The sequence below is a fragment of the Cryptotermes secundus genome, unplaced genomic scaffold (genome assembly GCF_002891405.2).
Source record: "Cryptotermes secundus unplaced genomic scaffold, Csec_1.0 scaffold1276, whole genome shotgun sequence".
NCBI classification, from domain to species: domain Eukaryota; kingdom Metazoa; phylum Arthropoda; class Insecta; order Blattodea; family Kalotermitidae; genus Cryptotermes; species Cryptotermes secundus.
In genome coordinates, this window is record NW_019740668.1 from 85,577 (window position 1) to 105,379 (window position 19,803).

Genomic DNA, 19,803 nt, shown 5'->3' on the forward strand with positions numbered 1-19,803 from the left:
GGCACTGCACATCACTGCTGCTCACATTCACTCTGTATCTTCCAGCATTCAATCCAATGTGTGGCTGTGAAGCTCATTCCAGTTCACCCAGATCAGCTGATAGTAGAGTCAGAATGACAGATATAGCAACTAGCATAGTCTACATGATGACAATATACAGGGTGTTTCACAACTCTAGGGCATAACTGCAGGAGGTGATTTCCTAGGTCTTTGTGATCAAAAAAGTTCATATAAACATGTGTCCCTATTTTGGACGGTTACAGAGTTATGACCGTTTTAAACTCAGAATAGAAGATAACGATTACTGACAATAAACGGAACAAAATAATAAACCAGCATAATACATGATACATTTGAAGTATGAATGTAAAGTTAACTTTGTGATATTACCTTTAATTTGAATTGATTGGTGCTTAAAGCTGATTTTCGAAAATGCCACTGCCGGCCGCAACATAGGTTGCCGCTCGGTTGTGAACTGCATGGGTAGCACATGGCAGCTTCAGCTGGCTGTTTCTTATGTGGTCATCGGTGTCCAGAATGCAACCGAGCAAAGCATCTCACGTTACCACCTTCACATTGTAGACCAGTTCTTCCATCCATCCCCACACACAATAATCCAGTGGGCTTAAGTCTGGAGACCTGACTGGCAATTTTTCGTGTACTCGTACGTGGACTGCGGTGTACCATATGAACAATGCCTTCTTCATTGATGCCTTCATTAACACCACGCTCGGCTGCAGTACGAACGCCGGGAATTCTACTGGTATCTCGCAATGCCTGGTAAACTCCAGTAAACACTTTCCGGTTCAGTATTCTACGATTCGGAAACCGTTGCTGATATTCAGCTATGGCAAGAACTGAGTTACCATCACAAAACCCATACACATAAATCATATCTGCATACTCCTCGAATGAAAATGTAAATGGCATCGTGAACGTAACAGACGCACCGGGATGAGAACTGTTCTGAATACCAGTGGCTGGACATACCAACCCACCACACCTTAGGTACCTCTCAAATGTCGAGAAAACGAGAACACTCTGTCTGTAGCTGGCTAAAAATAGGGACCCGCCAGATGATAGACGCGGTTCACATGAGGGTGTGTACGGGAATGAAAAAACGGTCATAACTCCGTAACTGTCCAAAATCGGACACATGTTTATATGAACTTTTTTGATCACAAAGACCTAGGAAATCGCCTCCTGCAGTAATGCCTTAAGGTCGTGAAACATCCTGTATTTGGGAGTTAGATAAATCCAGTGAAGAAACGTGTAATATGACAGGAGTGAGGTTGAGACTGGTGGTTATGGTAACAGTGTTAAAATTGTGAGTAACCTGAGAAGATGCAAAGACTAAATGAATGAGGAAGTGACTGTTACTGGAGAATTGTATTTTGGCAGTTTAGTACGATATGTAATAAATAGAGGGCTGTTCCATGAACGAAGCTGAGGTTTGTAGTTGTAACTGAAATACATTCAGATGCTGTGAATTACAGCATTTTGTAAGTGATAGTGAAACCTCGTCAATATTAGCTCATGCTGGAAGATCTCAGCAGAATATTTTGAATTGCATGCATATTGACAATATTCATACATCTGTATCCACTGTACAGTGGTAAACGTGACTTTACAAGTATACTGTAGTGAAAATGTGAGGGTGGCAGTGTACTGCATGCAGTGGTGCTAGCAGCAGCTGCTCATGAAGGGCGAGTGGCAACGTGCAGCTTACTGTCAGGTCTTCTGCAATAGTGAGAGGGGCGGGAAGGGGAGGAGAGGGAGAATCGACCAATGTGAAGTTTGATGGGTGGTAGCTCTGGTTGTCAGAGTTTACTCACAGTGTATCCTAAACACTGGAAGCCAGAATGGTAGAAGTTACATTTGTCGATTCCAAGAAACTAAGTGTATTTGTACTGAAAGGACGTTTTTAGAACTTTACCGTTGAAGTGCACAGAAGTGTTAACTTGGCAATTGAAATTCTTGGGCAGTGGGAGACCAGTGTGTGCCTGAGGGCTTAGGAAGATTCACACACATTACATTCCTAAAACCTTAGTGCTTAACAGAGCATTCTGAAGTAGCAGACAATCCAGTTAAATAGGATTGGCCCTTAAATTCATTGTGGACTTCTGTTTTCCAAAAGTCACTTCTTACAAACTGGAAGGTAGTGATAAAAACGAGGTAAATACGATGGCCATGAGTACTTTATTTTTTGTTATTTTAGTCATTGTATAAGGCAGATTTGCAAGTAAATAGATTTACTATAATTAATAAAAATATTTCTCTTTCCCAATTCTCTATATATCAGTGATTTTTATACTCTTGACTTAAAATCTATGCCCATCTGAAAAAAAAATTAATTTCTGTGTGAAAGGAACATGATGGGGAGGCACGGCATCTCTCCCAGAAGTACCCAGACCTGTCGGCACCAATCCGCAGCAAGCTGCTGGAGCTGCAGGACAGCTGGCGCTCATTGCAGCAGCTGGTTCGGAGGCGCAGTGATGCCCTTGCAGCAGCATACACGCTGCACAAGTTTCATGCAGACCTACATGAGCTGGACGTCTGGGTGGCAGAGACTATCAAACGTATGGGTTCGTCAGAGCTTCCTGCTACCAGCGCAGAGGCAGAGGCCATGCTGGAGTTGCATCAAGAACGCAAGGTAAATTTAATAATAAGAGTGCTTTGTCTCAGAGCTATTGCAGAGAAGTGCAGACATTGCTAAGCTTTGAAGCTTTGAAAATTGAATTGCTGTGGGGCATCTCCCTTATGGTCGCCTGTTGCCAAAGTCTTCAGACACTATAATACTGAACGTACTAACGTGCAGAACTGTGATCCCAGAGAGAGGAGATGGTCCACAATTGTTTTTGGCTCGGGATGCATATGTCTTCCCTCCCAGTGTTACCAGCACTTACTACAGGGAGATCGAGAAGTCGTACACATCACACTTAGCAATTATGTTTTTTTTTTTTCATTTCATGCATCCTGTTGTGTTACAATATACAACCTCTTTATTATATCCATCACAACACAACTAATATCAAGATCAGACAATTTTCGACCCTGCTGCATGTTTTGGCTATTGATAGCCATCATCAGGCAAACACTTGATTTACACACATATACACACCACTGAACCGCAGTACCAGATTGGATACAGTATTATTAAAATATATAAAAACACTTGACATAAAAAATACACTAAATCAAGTTATATAAAACAGAAGTATGATATAAAATAAGAATACAATTCTTTTGGTGTTCTTACATCGTGTCCTACAACTATCATTGATATTTTGATGAAACCCCAAATAATAGATTATTTTAATAGATATTTTAATCATTTATAATTCCCATATAACTAACATTGAAAATACGTTGTATGAATTCAGTAATATTCACCCTAATATCAAATTTACAATAAGAAAAATAAATAATAAGATCAGTTTCTTAGATTTATCCATCGAAAAAAACACATGAAAACCTACAAAATGATCTAATCATCCACATTGATTCATGTCACCCATTTGAACACAAAAGAGCTGCTATAAACTTTCTCATTAATCGATTGAATCAATAGCCCCTTTCACATAACAACAAAAACAAAGAAGAAAACATCATTAGAACTATTCTAAATAATAATAACTAACCACAAAATACCATTCACCTAACACAAAAACCATCCACAAAAAAATACTACGCAGAAAAATAAATGGACCGCCTTCACCTATTTCGGCCGTGAAATCAGATCTATTACTAAACTTTTCAAGAATACTGAAGTTGGTATCTCATATAAGACAAAAAGCAATATTAAACATCTTCTGAAAATAAATGATGACAAAAATGATTTAATCTTAGTGGGATTTACCAACTACAATGTGCTGACTGTCCATTAAAATATACTATATTTACGCATGTATAGGCCGCACATTTTTTGCCAAAAATTCAAGAGGAAAACTGGGGTGCGGCTTATATTCCAAATATTCAAAATCACACTTCATTTAAAAAAAAATTATATTCATAATTAGTAATGCAGGGTGTTCAAAGATCGAGGAAACCGGGGCAGCAGCGTAGAGCGGATGGAACGTTTCTCCGTGACTACTGTGCCCCTCCCCCCAAGCGAGAGTGCAGTCGTGTTGCTGATACCCTTACATCAGTTTCTGTACATGCACACATTTATAAGAATACTGTAAAAAGATAACACAAACTTACCGTGCTTTATAACAGGTGCTGAAAGTGACCCCCTTCTGCTTGCAAATATGCTTCGCATCGCATGAATAAATTATGCGACGCTTTCTGAAGTTGGTCCACAGTAATTAAACCATATTACTGTTCATCACTTGACTCGTTACTGTAGATGTCGCTCTCGCTCGAAGTTTCGCAGTCAGGTGATGTCAGCCATACAGCGTCATCTTCAGTCCCATCCATTGCGTTGGAAATGGATGTGACTTTAAAACTTTTGGAAACCATTTCTTCTGGTATGGTGTTCCATGCAGCCACAATCCACTCACACATTTGACTTACTGAAGGTTTCTTCAATCGTCCAGTCGGCATCATCTCCGTGGAACCGCATCTCCAGTCCCGGTAAAAGCACCGCAAATGAGACACGGTAAAGCAGACGTCTGCTTTACCGTGTCTCACGGTGTTGTCGCTTGCAGATTTACCTATACTTTTTCTTCAACCCTGAAGATGGGGGCGATACGTTCCTCCGAAACGTCGGTTAACACCACATATACACGGCGCCAAATCCCAGAAGACTGCTTTCTTCGTGTAGTCTACTGACAATAGCGTGATTTGGTTTGCGAATAGGGTTATAAATTGTGGAACCCCGCAATATTGTTATAATTAATTGTAGCCGTTACTTGTAGGTTGTTGAATAAACCAGTTAACAATCTCTACGGCGTATTCAGTAACTAAACACGTTACATTTGGTGACAATATATTAGAAACCACACATGAATATGGTACAATAGACAAAACATTAGAAGTTCTATATGTCGGCAAGAAAGGCCAAACCTTGGATACATATGAAAGATTTCACATCTATGAAATCAGCAAACTGAATTTACAACTAAATGATAATTTTACTGAAATGTTTAACCCTATATATGATGTAATAATTGATACATACAAAACATAATATACAGTTATACCCCCTCCCCCCTACCACCAGTTCCGTATACACCTTATCTCTACCCCCTCCTTCCCTCCCTTGCATTTACCTTAATCTCACATCACCAAATCAGTTGTTGTTTACATTCCCTACAGTACGGACAATACTTTGTGAGATGAGGCACTGACTAATATTATAATTTACTTTACTACATCTACGTTACGAGCCTCATACACAATTTTATACATGCATAAGTATGAATATTCCAACTTGTTCGTGGGAACGAAACAGAAAACAGATCACAAACCAACAACTGACACGTTGATGTAAAAACACCAAAAGAATTTTATTCTTATTTTATATCATACTTCTTTTTTATATAACTTGATTTATTGTATTTTATACGTCAAGTGTTTTTATATATTCTAATAATATTGTATCCAATTTTGTTGGTGCTGTGGTTCAGTGGTGCGTATATGTGTGTAAATCATGTGTTTGCCTGATTATGGCTATCAATAGCCGAAACGTGTAGCAGGGCCGAAAACGGTTTGATCTTGATATTAGTTGTGTTGTGACGGATATAATAAAGAGGTTGCAGTTATGTTTTGTTGGGTTTAATGCACAAACTACAAGTCATACAGCACTTACTATTAATGTTTATAACCTTACATCTTAGAAGTGCAAAATCAAATAATGTCTTTACAACATATGCTCAAAATGGCTTCCCTCTTCAGCAATGCATGCGCAAGCTCTTTTTACTATGTTTGAGGCCACTTTGTGGAGCACCTGTAAACTGATGCTGTTAATCACTGTCATAATGTTCCTCTTGAGGTCATCCAGTGCATGCGGATTGTTTTTATAGACAATTCCTTTGAGGTACCCCCAAAGGAGAAAATCTGTGGGTGACAAATTGGGCGAAAATGGGGGCCACAATCCTTTCGAAACGAGATGGCCACCAAAAAACTCACGCAAGAACTGCATGGTTTCGTTAGGTGTGTGAAGTGGCACCGTCTTGCTGCAACCAACACTCGCGTTCATTCAACTTCAGGAAGCGCAATAAACTGTGTAATGATGTCTTGGTACACTGGACTGTTCACTGTTGTTTCAAAGAAAATTGTGCCCACTATTTGATGACATGATACAGCACACCACACTCCAATTTTCTGACAGTTCAGAGGTTTTTCATGTAACACGTGGATATTCAGATGACCAAATCCTATTGTTTTGGCTGTTCACATAGCCACTAAGGTGAAACCACACTTCGTCAGTGAAGAAAACCCGATCAAACTCTTCAGTTCCGTGGTTGCCAACAAATGTCCGAAACCATCTACAGTACACTAAGCGTTTTTCTTTATCCAGGTCCTTTAGTTCCTGCACACAGCAAACATGATATGCATGAAGGCATAACGTCTTCATCACTTTCTGAGCACTTGCGTACGAAATCCCTGATTGTGCTTATAGTCTCCTCAGTCTTTTTGAAGGGGAATGCTGCAACATTTTCTCCACATCAGCCAGCTTAGCCTCAGTCAAAATGGCCGGTCTCCCGGATCTCTTCCTATCTGAAAGTGATGCACATTCCTGAGATCGGTTTATTCTCGTTATCGTCGAATTGTTAGGAACTGCAGAATCCAGATATTCCCGATGAAACTTGTCTGCGACACGTGCATAAGAACAACTGGCAAAATAATGTTCCACAATGGAAACTTGTTCTTGGGAAAATGACATGTCTGTCACACCATAAACAAAGCTATACTGCAGACGTCATATGACTGATACACAACAGATAGCATTTCTCCTCGTTACTACTCCTACAGTACCATCTAGCAGTAGGAGATATAGTCATATTAAATGCAATACAATTTATAACAACTTTTACTTTGTTGTGCGCGACTTTTCGATCTCCCTGTATAACAGAATATGGTGAACATAAAACCTGAGGCACACTAATTTTCATCACTTTCGGTTAGTTTCTGAAAAAAAAAATTTTTGTTTTTCAGTTTCCAACTTACAGTTGGAAGAAAGGACACTATGTACAGATTATTGTGAACCCTTTGGCTGGAACTTCACTGTATATGTGTTGTCCTCATACATGTGGTTACATTAAGATTCCTCCATTCACCGTTGTATTGTACTGCAGGAGTGTAAGTTCTGCTGTAACATTCATGCCACATAAATACATTTTGGCCAGGCTGAGATTGACGGCCGACAGGAGGCGTTCAAATCTCTCAAGTACTTTGGGATGCGTCTGCCATCTGGAGGCACTGAGGAAGACCTGGCACCAAGTCTGGCATGCCTAGAAGAGTTGAGACGAACACTGGGGGCAGCGTGGGAAGAGCGGCGACACAAACTGACACAGGCACACCAGCTGCAGCTGTTCAGAGAGCAGGCTGACCACGCTGATGCGTGGCTTGCTGCGAAAGAGGCTTTCCTGAACAATGACGACCTTGGGGTGAGACACCTTGTCCTGTATTGTGAAACATTGTGTAAGATTGCCACATGATATTGGTCCCAGATAGAGTTTAAATGCTTGACACCTAAATGTTGGTTGTACTGTGTGTTTTGGTTGTCCGTAACTGGTGGTTATGAATATTGCATCCCTTTATACGGTATAGCTTCAGAGTATAATTAGTAACAATTCCCAGCTGTTTTCATTGTATTGTTGGCATGTTACTGACATACATGTTTTGTTGCTAGTGGACCACTGTCGGTGCCTCACAGATGCTATAGCTTTTAGTTCTGATTAAAGTTTATCATCATCTTGGTTAAAATTTCTGAAGTATTCTTGGCATAAATTAGCAGTACATGTATGGAGTTCATTAGTATCAGTAGGAATTCTTTATTTTGTGAATACGATGTTTCTTGGATTAGTTTTATGTACATGAGGTTCACAGAAAGATGGGAGACCCAGTATACATGATTCCTCTAAACGAAAAGACAATCAACTGAGGGAATGTTCAGTGTGTGTCTTGGTGGTCTGGAATTTCGTTGCCCAGATCCAGACATTCCTGTGGAGAATGCAGATGTGTTCATCTTATGCTGTGCTCAGTTCCCACCTTGTTGTAAGCATCCAACCTGTAATTGGATTCAGAAGTTTACATATCAGGAAGAATTATTTTGCACTTTTGCAGAGGCTCAAGATCTGTAGCACCCCTGTAATGCTCAGCTCTTGTGACACAGTTTGATGGCATTTACTTTAAGACATGTAAAAGTATTTCTGTACCTAATGCGTCCGAGCGATGTGTACAGCAAGGAACATTCAGTTCCAATCTCTTTTCTGGTGACAGGTTCTGCAGCATGTGGAGGTGGTAAGGTGGGGGGAAGGGCAGCTGATTGTGTAGTGCAGCTGAATGAAGGAGGCAGGCTCTGAAGTCCTGGTCTCTGGTATGTGCAGATTTATGTGTATCAGTCCCAGAATGGCTTTGGTATCCACTCAGGCTGCAGTCCAGTAGGATTCTAGGAGTGGGAGAGATAAAGCTTCCAGAGTCTCAAGGTATACCCTATCATTCCAGGACTCACTGTCGAGTGTGGAGGCCTTGTTACGTAAACACGAGGCATTTGAGAAGACCCTGGCAGCGCAAGCAGGGCGCGTGGAAGAGCTTGAGCGATTTGCAGTTGAGCTGCTTGCAGATCACCATTATGATACTGCAGGAATCACACAACGTCTGCAGGCTGTCTGTGCCCGCAGGGATAGACTGAAGGAGACTGCCATGGCACGACGCAAGCGTCTGCAGGAATCACGTCAATTGCAGCAGTTCTTACGGAACATGTATGAGGTATGTAGTTCATAGGGGCCTGTGTGTATGTGTGCACGCAAATGTATGTGCAGTATGCAACACTGACCGCGTGAACTGTGCCACCAGGTGGAGGCATGGCTTCACCAGAAGCAGCAGGTCGCAAGTGACGAGAGCTACCGTGACTCCTCCAACCTGCAGAGCAAGATTCAGAAGCATGTTGCATTTGAGCTGGAACTGTCTGCCAACAGAGGGCGCGTGGGTGCTGTGACAGAAGAGGGGGAGGCCCTCATTAGTGCTGGCCATTTTGCAGGTATGGAGATACAGGCACGGCTGGATGAATTGGAGGCTGCCTGGCGCGAACTTCAGGATTCAAGTCAGCTGAAACGCGACCGCCTCAGCGACGCATACCAGGTACAACCTTACAGCAATGTTTATGTTTGTGAAGTGACTACTTGACAGATTGTGATAGGGTAAGGAGGAAGACGTGAACAAATTCATGTTTGGCTCATGTGGTGTCAGCAGTGTAGAAGTATGGGTTGGTCCATAAGTTTGTGAGTTGGCTCAGGTCCCTAGCTGCTTACTGTGAAGTGCTGTACCTAATCACTGTCATCCGTCATTCTGCCTGGTGTCAGGGTTAATTTTCTAAACAGTGTTTCTGTCTCTTCCTCCTAGACAATACATATTGTTTGATTGTTTGTTCCTAAAACACATTCTTCCCAGTTCCTTCTGTTCAGTGTAACATTGTACAAGCTGTTCTTTCAGAGATATAGAATTAGGCTTCGGAAGAGTGACGGGTGCTGATTCTGTATGGTTTGGGCCCCACATTTTGGCATTACTTATTACTTCTAACTTGAGACTGTTATCAAATGTGTGCCAGGCTTTGGGTATGTGAAAGAGTTAACTTCTCTCAGTATGTTGTTAATACAGTTTCTGTTTTATTCTGAATGCTCTGATTGATGGAATATTGTGAAGTGATGTTGTATTGATGCAGGCCCAGCTGTTCAGCCGCACGCTAGACGAACTGGAAGTGTGGATGGATGAGGTGGAGCTACAGCTGCAGTCTGAGGACCATGGGAAGGATCTGGCAAGTGTCATCCACCTGCTGAAGAGACACTCACTGCTGGAGGGAGATGTTAGTGGTCACAGTGAGGCTGTTGAACAAGTGAAGGACACAGCAGCAGCGTTCCAGAGCTCAGATCACTTCATGGGTGATGAGATACAGGAACGGGCTCTTGCAGTCATCAGAAGGTCAGTGTTGCCATCTGCCGCACGCATTTCCAAACATCAGAAATGAGCCCTCAGCATAATCACTGCTGCTGTTTATGTTTGAAGACCAACATGCTCCTGTGTGATGTGGTTACATACTCACTTGTCAGTAAAACAGAGGAGTGGGTGGGGCCCAGTCTCCTGTCACCTGTTATCAGGCATTGTTTCCTTAAATCACATTTGGTTAATTTTGTTTGTTGCGGACTTTTGCTGCTTGGTGTGAACAGAGGCCTGCAGTCAGACGAGGTTCCTGTCTTTGTCCCCAGATTTTGGGGTGTAGCTTGATCAGACAGAAAGTTTACATATGTCTGCAAGGACCAGACCCCAGACAGATGTATCCAGCTGGGCTCGACAGTTACTGTATACCAACTTCACCAGTAAACTTTGTTATCCAACTGGAAAAGGGGAATGAACGTAGTAGCAACATCAGTGGCATTCTTTGCAAAAAGCAATGAGACTCATGTCAAAGGGAGCCCAAAACAAGCTAGATTCTTGGGAAATTTGGATTTGGGACAAGGAACCATACGTAACACAGGAAGCATAAATAGGCTGCAGTCACATCTTAGATATAGGTATCATTGTATGACTCAGTGCCTGCTGTCACGAATTGATAAGATTTTGGGAGGTAGAAGTGGCAAGGCTCAGCAGAACAAAATGTCTGTGACCAGCCAGTCACAATACAATGTCATGCCCCACAGGTACCACTCCCTGCAGCAGCCAATGCAGATTCGAAGGGATAATCTGGAGGACGCACTGCTGCTGCACCAGTTCCTGCGGGATGTGGATGATGAGCTCCAGTGGGTGGCAGAGAAGCAGCCACAAGCAGCTTCCACAGACCTAGGCACCAGCCTCACTGCTGTGCAGAGCTTGCAGAAGAAACATCAGGCAAGTAATCGTCATATGTAACGTCTGCTGTCATGGTCATGTCAAAGTGATCCCAGTGTTTCAGTGTACATTGCATTTGCCATCCTGAGGTTGAATGACTTGGAAGAAGGTGCACTGATGGGGACTGTAGTACTAGAACATTGCAGCAGACAGCTTCTCCATGTGATGTGAGGCTGTGCTAACCTATTGACGAGTTGTTTTCACATTTCATTGCTGCGTGCACATGCACAGAGGGAGAGAGAAATGCAAAACATAGGTTGCATAGATTACTGTAGAAGTGGAAGGAACATGGGGGAGAGCATAAGAAGACGAATGATTTGGCCTTGATTTGAGAAAGAAGATGTAAACTGGCAGCCTCAGCCAATTGTAAGTTTCCTGTTGAATGCTTACAAACAGTTCGAAATTCATCTGGGACATCATTTGGGAGCATACTGCCACTGCTTTTCCTATCCATCCCATTGTCAATGTATGCTTGGTGGAAAAGTGTTGAAAATTAATTTTGATAACAGTTAAAGACAGGGGGAATAACAGTAATGAATCAGAATTTGATTCAGGAGTAGATTAAGGGAAATTAAATTTGGATAACGCTTGCTACCATTCAGTCAAGAACCTTTTGTCTTCTCATCTGTAGTCAAAAAACATAAAAATTAGAATATATAAAACTCTGTTTTGCCTGTGGTGGTGCTGTATGGGTGTGAAGCTTGGTCTCTGACACTAAGGGAGGAACATAGACTCAGGGTGTTAAAGGGAGAATATTTGGACTGAAGAGAGATGAAGTGACAGGAGGTTGGAGAAAACTGCATGATGAGGAGCTTCATAACTTATACTCTTCTCCAAGTATAATTAGAATGATCAAGTGAAAGAGGATGAGGTGGGCATGGCATGTAGCACGATTGGAGGAGGAAGAGTGAATGCATGCAGGATATTTCTGAAAAAGACCACGACATAGGTAGGTGGATCTTAGAGAGATTGGGTGGAGTGGTGTGCACTGCATTGATCTGGCTCAGTATGGGGACCAGTGGAGGGCTCTTGAGAACATGATAGTGAACCTTTGGGTTCCATAAAATGTTGGGAAGTTCTTGAGTAGCTGCACAACTGGCAGATTGTCAAGAAGAGCTCAGTTCCATGGAGTTAGTTATTAGAGAAGGAATGTTCTTCACACTTGAAATAGAATGCAATTCTCGGTTGCCAGGTGATCATCCATTGTTTCTTAGAAGTTTCATTTGAAGGCACATTAATGTAGAAACCCACCCACAGCATTCCAACAGGCACTGATGCCATCTACGGCATCATGATTAAAAATTTGATTAATAAAATATCTGGATCACCAAATAACGTTCACAGGGCAAGTCTAGAATGAATATTACTTGTTTGGTAACTTTGTTAATTGTACGAGTATTAAACATGATAAAAATCAAATAACTGTTTTCAAACACTGGAAAAAGGTGTAGGTGGAACTTCACTTTGTGTGCTGCTATAGGCCCTGGAGGCTGAGCTTGTTTCCCGGGAGCCAGTGGTGCAGGCTCTGGTGGGGAGGGCCCAGAGGATGGTTCGAAGTGGGCACTTTGCTGCAGCTCGCATTGAAGCCTGCAGCAGTGATCTGACAGAGAAGTTGGGTCACCTACGTGACCTTGCCAGCGTGCGGCGTCTGCGTTTGCTGGATGCATTGGAGTCGCAAATGGTGAGTGCTGTCTAAATAACTTTGAACTGGTGAGGCTGTCGTCCCTCAGTGTAGTAACCTTTTAACTTTATATACTGTTTGCAGTTCTATGCCGAAGCAAATGAGGCAGATGCCTGGATCCGAGAGAAGCGGCCTCTGCTGACGTTGAGTGACTTCGGAAAGGATGAGGACTCAGTACAGTCACTGGCCAAGAAACTGGAGGGTGTGGAGCGTGACCTGAGCCAGTTCCAACACACTTTTGGCAAGCTGGCCAAACTGGCACAGGTGCTTGTGGACCGTGGACACTTTGACAGCCACAACATCACTGCCAAGCAGGTAGCTTATTATAGAGGTCTGCTGTTCATGGAGATGATAGTACAGTGCACCTAGTGGAATCCTAACCATTTATAACATTTCAGGCTGAGATAGAGACCCAATTCTCTGAGCTGCAGTTGCTAGCCTCCCGGCGTTCTGCTCGGCTGGCTGAGTCACTCAAGCTTTACCGATTCTTACGGGAAGCAGATGAGGTGGCAGAATGGATGGGGGACCAGACGGCACTGGCTGCATCGGAGGACTATGGGCGGGATGTGGAGCACGTGGAGCTGCTGAGCCAGGCATTCGACTCCTTCCTGTCAAGCCTGGCGGCTAGTGAGGGACGCATCACTTCATGCCTCTCAACGGGCCGCACCCTCATTGCAGAGGGGAACCTTGAACATGAACGAATCCAGGTCAAGTTGGATGACACACAACAACTGTGGGAGGACTTGAGAGAGCTTGCACATGCACGGCAGGAGGTAAGTGTCTGAGTTTGTGCTCAGCTGGCCTGTGGAGCCGTATTACTAAACTGAGTTAGTTTGTCAGTTGCTATCACTTCATACTGAATTGTGTATGTAAGTACCCTCAAGTGGCCTTGATTTTTATACTTTTTTATATTGGCCATGGGACCACATGTGTTGCTGCTGCACTGTCCAGTTTTCAGAAGTTCAAGCTTGACGATGCATCTGTTGAGGGAGTGGCTACCAAGTGTGATATTGGGAAATACATTACTGAATCTGGTGGTGCAAATTACATTTTCCGAAGTGGTGTTCCTGAAGTATGATGTATAGTAGCTAGGAAAATTGAATGGAGTTGGAAAATTTAAAGCCTGTGTTTTAATGGTTTATGCAGAAACACTAAACACTGCACCATGTTGCAGGCACTTGCTGGAGCAAAACAGGTACATGTCTTTGACCGGCGAGCAGATGAGACTATCGGATGGATACAGGAGAAGGAAGCTCTGCTGTCAGCACAGGGTTATGGACAGGACCTGGAGACCATACAGGCACTCATCCGGCAGCACCAAGTGTTCGAGACTGATCTTGCCGCTGTGAAGGAACAAGTATGAAGTGTTGAGCATTTGGGGGATGGGTAGAGTATGGAATGAGTACATGCTGACAGGTTTTTTATTATTTCTTTATAGGTGGAGTCAGTGACTGAGGAAGCTGGGCGGTTAGCATCACTGTTCCCAGATGCACGTGAGCACATTGAGGTGAAGCATGAGGATACTCAGGAAGCCTGGGAAGACCTCCTCGAGAAGTCGGCACAGCGCCGCAACAAACTGCAGCAAGCAGAACAGCTGCAGGCATACTTTGATGAGTACAGGGACCTGATGTTAGTACCAGTGGCTTGTGCAATTAGCAGTGCATGCAGACTTGCAATGTTGTAACTGTTGCTCAATATATCCTAGAATGGTTCAAGAGTATGTAATACCAGTCCTTCAGACCTCTAATTACGTGTTTTATCATAGTATGGCACAAGGTATATACAGGGAGATAGAGAAGTTGCACACACACGCCAAGCAATTATATTTTGCTGGTTTAATACACAAACTACAAGACATACAGCACTTACTATTAATGATTATAACCTTACATCTTACAAATGCAAAATCAAATCAGGTCTCTACAACATATGCTCAAAATGGCTTCCCTGTTCAGCAATGCATGCGCAAGCTCTTTTTACCATGTTTGAGACCACTTTGTGGAGCACCTGTAAACTGATGCTGTTAATCACTGTCATAATGTTCCTCTTGAGGTCATCCAGTGTATGTGGATTGTTTTTATAGACAATTCCTTTGAGGTACCCCCAAAGGAAAAAATCTGCAGGTGACAAATTGGGCGAATGTGGGGGCCACAATCCTTTCGAAACGAGATGGTCACCAAAAAACTCACGCAAGAACTGCATGGTTTCATTAGGTGTGTGAAGTGGCACCGTCTTGCTGCAACCAACACTCGCGTTCATTCAACTTCAGGAAGCGCAATAAACTGTGTAATGATGTCTTGGTACACTGGACTGTTCACTGTTGTTTCAAAGAAAATTGTGCCCACTATTTGATGACATGATACAGCACACCACACTCCAATTTTCTGACAGTTCAGAGGTTTTTCATGTAACACGTGGATATTCAGATGACCAAATCCTATTGTTTTGGCTGTTCACATAGCCACTAAGGTGAAACCACACTTCGTCAGTGAAGAAAACCCGATCACACTCTTCAGTTCCATGGTTGCCAACAAATGTCTGAAACCATCTACAGTACACTAAGCGTTTTTCTTTATCCAGGTCCTTTAGTTCCTGCACACAGCAAACATGATATGCATGAAGGCATAACGTCTTCATCACTTTCTGAACACTTGCGTACGAAATCCCTGATTGTGCTTATAGTCTCCTCAGTCTTTTTGAAGGGGAATGCTGCAACATTTTCTCCACGTCAGGCAGTTTAGCCTCAGTCAAAATGGCCGGTCTCCCGGATCTCTTTCTATCTGAAAGTGATGCACATTCCCGAAATCAGTTTATTCTCGTTATCGTCGAATTGTTAGGAACTGCAGAATCCAGATATTCCCGATGAAACTTGTCTGCGACACATGCATAAGAACAACTGGCAATATAATGTTCCACAATGAAAACTCGTTCTTGGGAAAACGACATGGCTGTCACGCAATAATCAAATCTATATACTGCAGACGTCATGTGACTGATACACGACAGATGGTGTTTCTACTCGTTGGTACTTCTACAGTACCATCTAGTGGTAGGAGATATAATTATATTAACTGCAATACAATTAGAACAACTTTTAGTTTGATATGCGTGACTTTTCGATCTCCCTGTAGTATATGATTGACACGGGTAGCTCAGTATTTACTCTCTTTGTTCTAGTTTACAGACTTTGATGGGACCTGAAGTGTGCATTAGAAGCCATTAATGAGCATCTTTGGCATAGATTTTGTTCATACAGAGGCATGTGACAACTTCTGGCTCCATTTCATATGATCACAACCACCACCTTATGACGAGGTGTCCTTCACCAGCAAAATTTGTTGCATGCCTGCAAGTCCCCCTGTGTTCTGTCCATAATTCATTGTGTATGCATACATGTGTAAGAAAGTACTTGATATGTAATGCATGAAGAAGTTAAGGAGTTTCGGAAACTCGTGTGCTTGCTTTGCCAGCTGGTTCTACATTGCAGCTTTCTGATATTAACACATGAAAGATGAATTTGCCCCTGTGACAGGTGTTCCATCGCAAAGAACTGCTGATCATATTTTTCTTTGATCGAGAAAATAGTGGGGCACACGGTAGCATAGTTGGTTGAGGCACTATGCTACAAGCCGGAAGGTCACGGGCTCAAGTCCCAATGAGGTGGATTTTTTCAGCTGACATAATCCTTCCAGCTGCACTATAGCATTGGGGTCGTCTCAGCCTCTAACAGAAATGAGTACCAGGAATATTTTTGGGTGAAGGGGGGTAAAGGGAGGCTGGCACATAAAGCTGAACACCTTACAGCCATCTGGGAGCCAATTGCCTAGAGAAAATGTTTACAGGATTAGCTTTACATTTACCTAGAAAATGGTTGGCAGTTTTGAAGAAAGCAGCACTTGCTGTGTTCCTGTTTCACTGTTTGCAGAGAGACTGACCTCACTTGGGCATGGGCTTTGTGTTCAGGTCCAAGCATAATTGGCGTTAAGGATTATGAACAATTCACGGAAACATTTTGACTCCTGGTCGTTAGCCAAGTAACAGTTCACAATGTAATGAGCTAATGGCCTAAGATTATGTGATGAACTTTTCTCATTTGCACAGTTACATTCTGGAGTGCAGACTCGGGACCTCTAGATACGGGAAAGGCACAAAGGCTGGGTAATTATGCCTTTATGTGCTGTGCCAGTTGGGGAAACAAAACTGCCATTACAGGCAGTGCAAAGAGTTACAAAAGAAGTGCTGGTTTGGAATCGCTCATCGTCATGAATGTGCTGGAAAGAAGCACTCATTTTGTGTCAGATATTAGCACACACGTAATAATAAGAAATATGCAGTGTCAGTTATTTTGCATGGTATGACCAAGTTGTCATTACAGGCCATACTTGTTCAGTTGTGGTTTTCAGTGTACATGCACACTATGGCAGAGTCCTTCAGAATGTTGTGAATACTCTTGCAGGGCATGGATAAATGAGATGATAGCAAAGGTGACGGCACCTGACCTGGCCCAGGATGTGCCAGGAGCCGAGGCACTATTAGTGCGGCACGAAGAGCACTGCGCTGAGATTGACACGCGGGCAGATGCCTTCGCCCAGTTTTCTCATACAGGACACAAGCTCATAGCCGAAGGCCATTTCCTGGCAAATGAGATTCTGGAAAAGATCAGCATCTTGGAGCAGCGCAAGCAACTGCTGAGTGACACCTGGGCCCGCCGCAAGGCCATCTATGCACAGAACCTGGACACACAGGTACTGTGCTGCCTCATTCAAACTGTCAGGGTACTGTGCCGTGAGCACGTGGTGTTGACATGCAGGTGTTATTGCAGGTGTTCAAGCGTGAGGCTGACTTGCTGGAGAACTGGATCATATCCCGTGAACCGCTGCTACATGATGGGAAGTTTGGGGAGACAATCGCGCAGGTGGAGGATCTGATACGCAAGCACGAGGACTTTGAGAAGACAATTGAGGCTCAGGAGGATAAGTTCAGTGCCCTGCGACGGATTACTATGGTGAGTTTGTACAGGCTGCTCAGTGTGCCTAGGTGCTTGAAGTGTGAACATGGCCTATGCATCCATATGAGAAGGGAAACATTAGCAGAAATGCTTGTACCATAAATTTTGATTTATGTGCATAATAGGTTATTTAAAGAGTCTCTCAACTTTTGTAGAAATTGCGATATTTAAATTGCTGAGGCATCCTCCCCTGATACCATTAGTAGTAAGAATCCTGCCACCATCTCTCCCTCTTCCCCTTGATAAGGCTGTATGAGAAACTGGTATAAACACAGACGTCTTACAAGTTCTGTGGGTACTGAACAGTTCGCTTTGTTATGAATTTCAGTTAGAGGAAGCATTCCAGAAGCAGCAAAGGGATGAAATGGCTGCCCGCCAGGCTGAAAAGGAACGCGTAGAACGTGAACGCATTGAAGCTAGGAAGAGACGAGAGGTGCAGCGAATTACAGAGGTATGCCCCCCCCATGTTCCTTGGATTTTTTTCTCCCCATTCTGTGAATTTCCATACCTTTATTTCATTCAAAATGCCCTCTATATTTGTCAGTGCTATTTCAGTTTATTAGGCAGTGCCATATGTTTGTTTAACAAATGTAGACATATCTTTCTGATGGAAGCATATCAGAAGACAGAGCAAGAAGTTCAGGGAATAATTAATTTCCTACTTTCCTTTGAAACGGCCGCACCATAGCTCAAGCTGTTAGTTGCTGGCTTCCCACTGCGGTGGCCCGGGTTCAATCCTGGGTCTGGTCAAGTGGGATTTGTGGTGGACAAAGTGGCACTGTGGTGGGTTTTCTCCAAATACTTTGGTTTCCCCTGACATGCCCAACAGTTCTTCTGTTGATGGGTGTATCCATTGCTGCAGGAATGCGTTTACCAAGTCTTTTTCTGACAACGTTAGGAGGGGTACACAGAGAGACTCACAGACGGATGGAAGGGATTTATGAAGTATGTGTTTGAGATGGGCTCAGGTGCATGATACATATTGAGTTTCATAATGACTGGTTCAGGAATTCAAAAGTTGATTGGGCGATACACATACACAGTAAGGTGATCTCATGAGCGTAGTTTTATTTTTTCAAAATAAGGGGAGTAAACTAAAAATAATTTGTTTTACTTTTAATTTTCTCATGAATTTCCCTTTTGTTACTTTTGTTCCAACGTTCAGTCGTAATACTGAGGTTATTGAAGATTTTGTATTTGTAAGTATATTTTCCATTCATCCTTGTTTGCAAGTCACCCCCTCACCAAGCGTGCAGAAAGACCATGCCACAAATACTGTTTCAGGGTTCTGCAGTTATGAGTCAGTTTAAATAGTAGCCCATATTTTATTTTGTAGAATTGGCATATGAAATCATGGACCTTGCCAGTGAAACAGTTGTGCATCTCTCCTCAGGTCCCACACAGTTATTTAAACCTTGTATGTTCTGTCTTCAGGAGCGTAAGCGAGAGGAAGAGCGGAGGCGGACACAGGAGTTACGTGTTGTGCGGGATGAAATGAATGGGAGTTCTGACCAGCTGAACATCAGTACTAGTGGTAGCAGGTACATGGCACTTATGCTGTTTGGTTAGTCTAACTTAACCAAGTCTGTGGCTACAGCATGGTGGCAAACAGAATTCCCTATTAAGGAGCTCATAATTTCAGCACTGACTTGTCCTGAGCCACATCCTGAATCTGTTTTTTCTTTGCATTTTTCACACATACAGGTGAGTTTGTGTGGTCCATTCTAATATCTGGTTTGCCCATCTGTGCCTGTTTGTGCGCCAAGTTGTTGCTAACCTTTAGGCCTTTCAGCATTACTTATCTATGCATTTTTCCCCATTTCAATTTAGTCTATATCTCTTACAAATTTAATGATCCTAGCAGTACTGTGTGAACAGTGTGAAGCTCATCATTATGTAATTTTCTCTATTCCCCTGTAACTTCTCTTAGGTTCAGGTAGTCTCCTCTGTACGCTGTTCTGAAGCATTCCCAGGCTGTGTTCTTCCCTTAATGTAGACTGGCCCAAAAATTCAATAAATGAAGTCATGCCTTTTAGTTTGTTAAGCAGATGAGCTTCTCTGTGATGTGGTTAACTTAGGGGGATTGTAGTGTTAGTGGGTGAGGATCGTTTGATGCTTTGTTTGC

At 42.9% G+C, this 19,803-nt stretch overlaps 1 protein-coding gene across 5 annotated transcripts in view; it reads left to right on the top strand.

Annotated features, from left to right (window-relative positions):
* Positions 1–19,803, top strand: part of LOC111872582 (spectrin beta chain, non-erythrocytic 2) — a 101,890-nt gene that overhangs the window by 70,057 nt on the left and 12,030 nt on the right. For all 5 annotated transcript variants that reach the window (XM_033754755.1, XM_033754756.1, XM_023866647.2 and 2 more), the window contains 15 exons: positions 2,369–2,653; positions 7,293–7,553; positions 8,614–8,877; positions 8,965–9,249; positions 9,830–10,086; positions 10,803–10,989; positions 12,470–12,670; positions 12,755–12,985; positions 13,069–13,443; positions 13,845–14,027; positions 14,109–14,299; positions 17,127–17,415; positions 17,493–17,675; positions 18,007–18,129; positions 19,113–19,219. In XM_033754755.1, the coding sequence (XP_033610646.1) occupies positions 2,369–2,653; positions 7,293–7,553; positions 8,614–8,877; positions 8,965–9,249; positions 9,830–10,086; positions 10,803–10,989; positions 12,470–12,670; positions 12,755–12,985; positions 13,069–13,443; positions 13,845–14,027; positions 14,109–14,299; positions 17,127–17,415; positions 17,493–17,675; positions 18,007–18,129; positions 19,113–19,219 (3,422 nt within the window). The remainder of the gene's footprint in view (positions 1–2,368; positions 2,654–7,292; positions 7,554–8,613; positions 8,878–8,964; positions 9,250–9,829; positions 10,087–10,802; positions 10,990–12,469; positions 12,671–12,754; positions 12,986–13,068; positions 13,444–13,844; positions 14,028–14,108; positions 14,300–17,126; positions 17,416–17,492; positions 17,676–18,006; positions 18,130–19,112; positions 19,220–19,803) is intronic.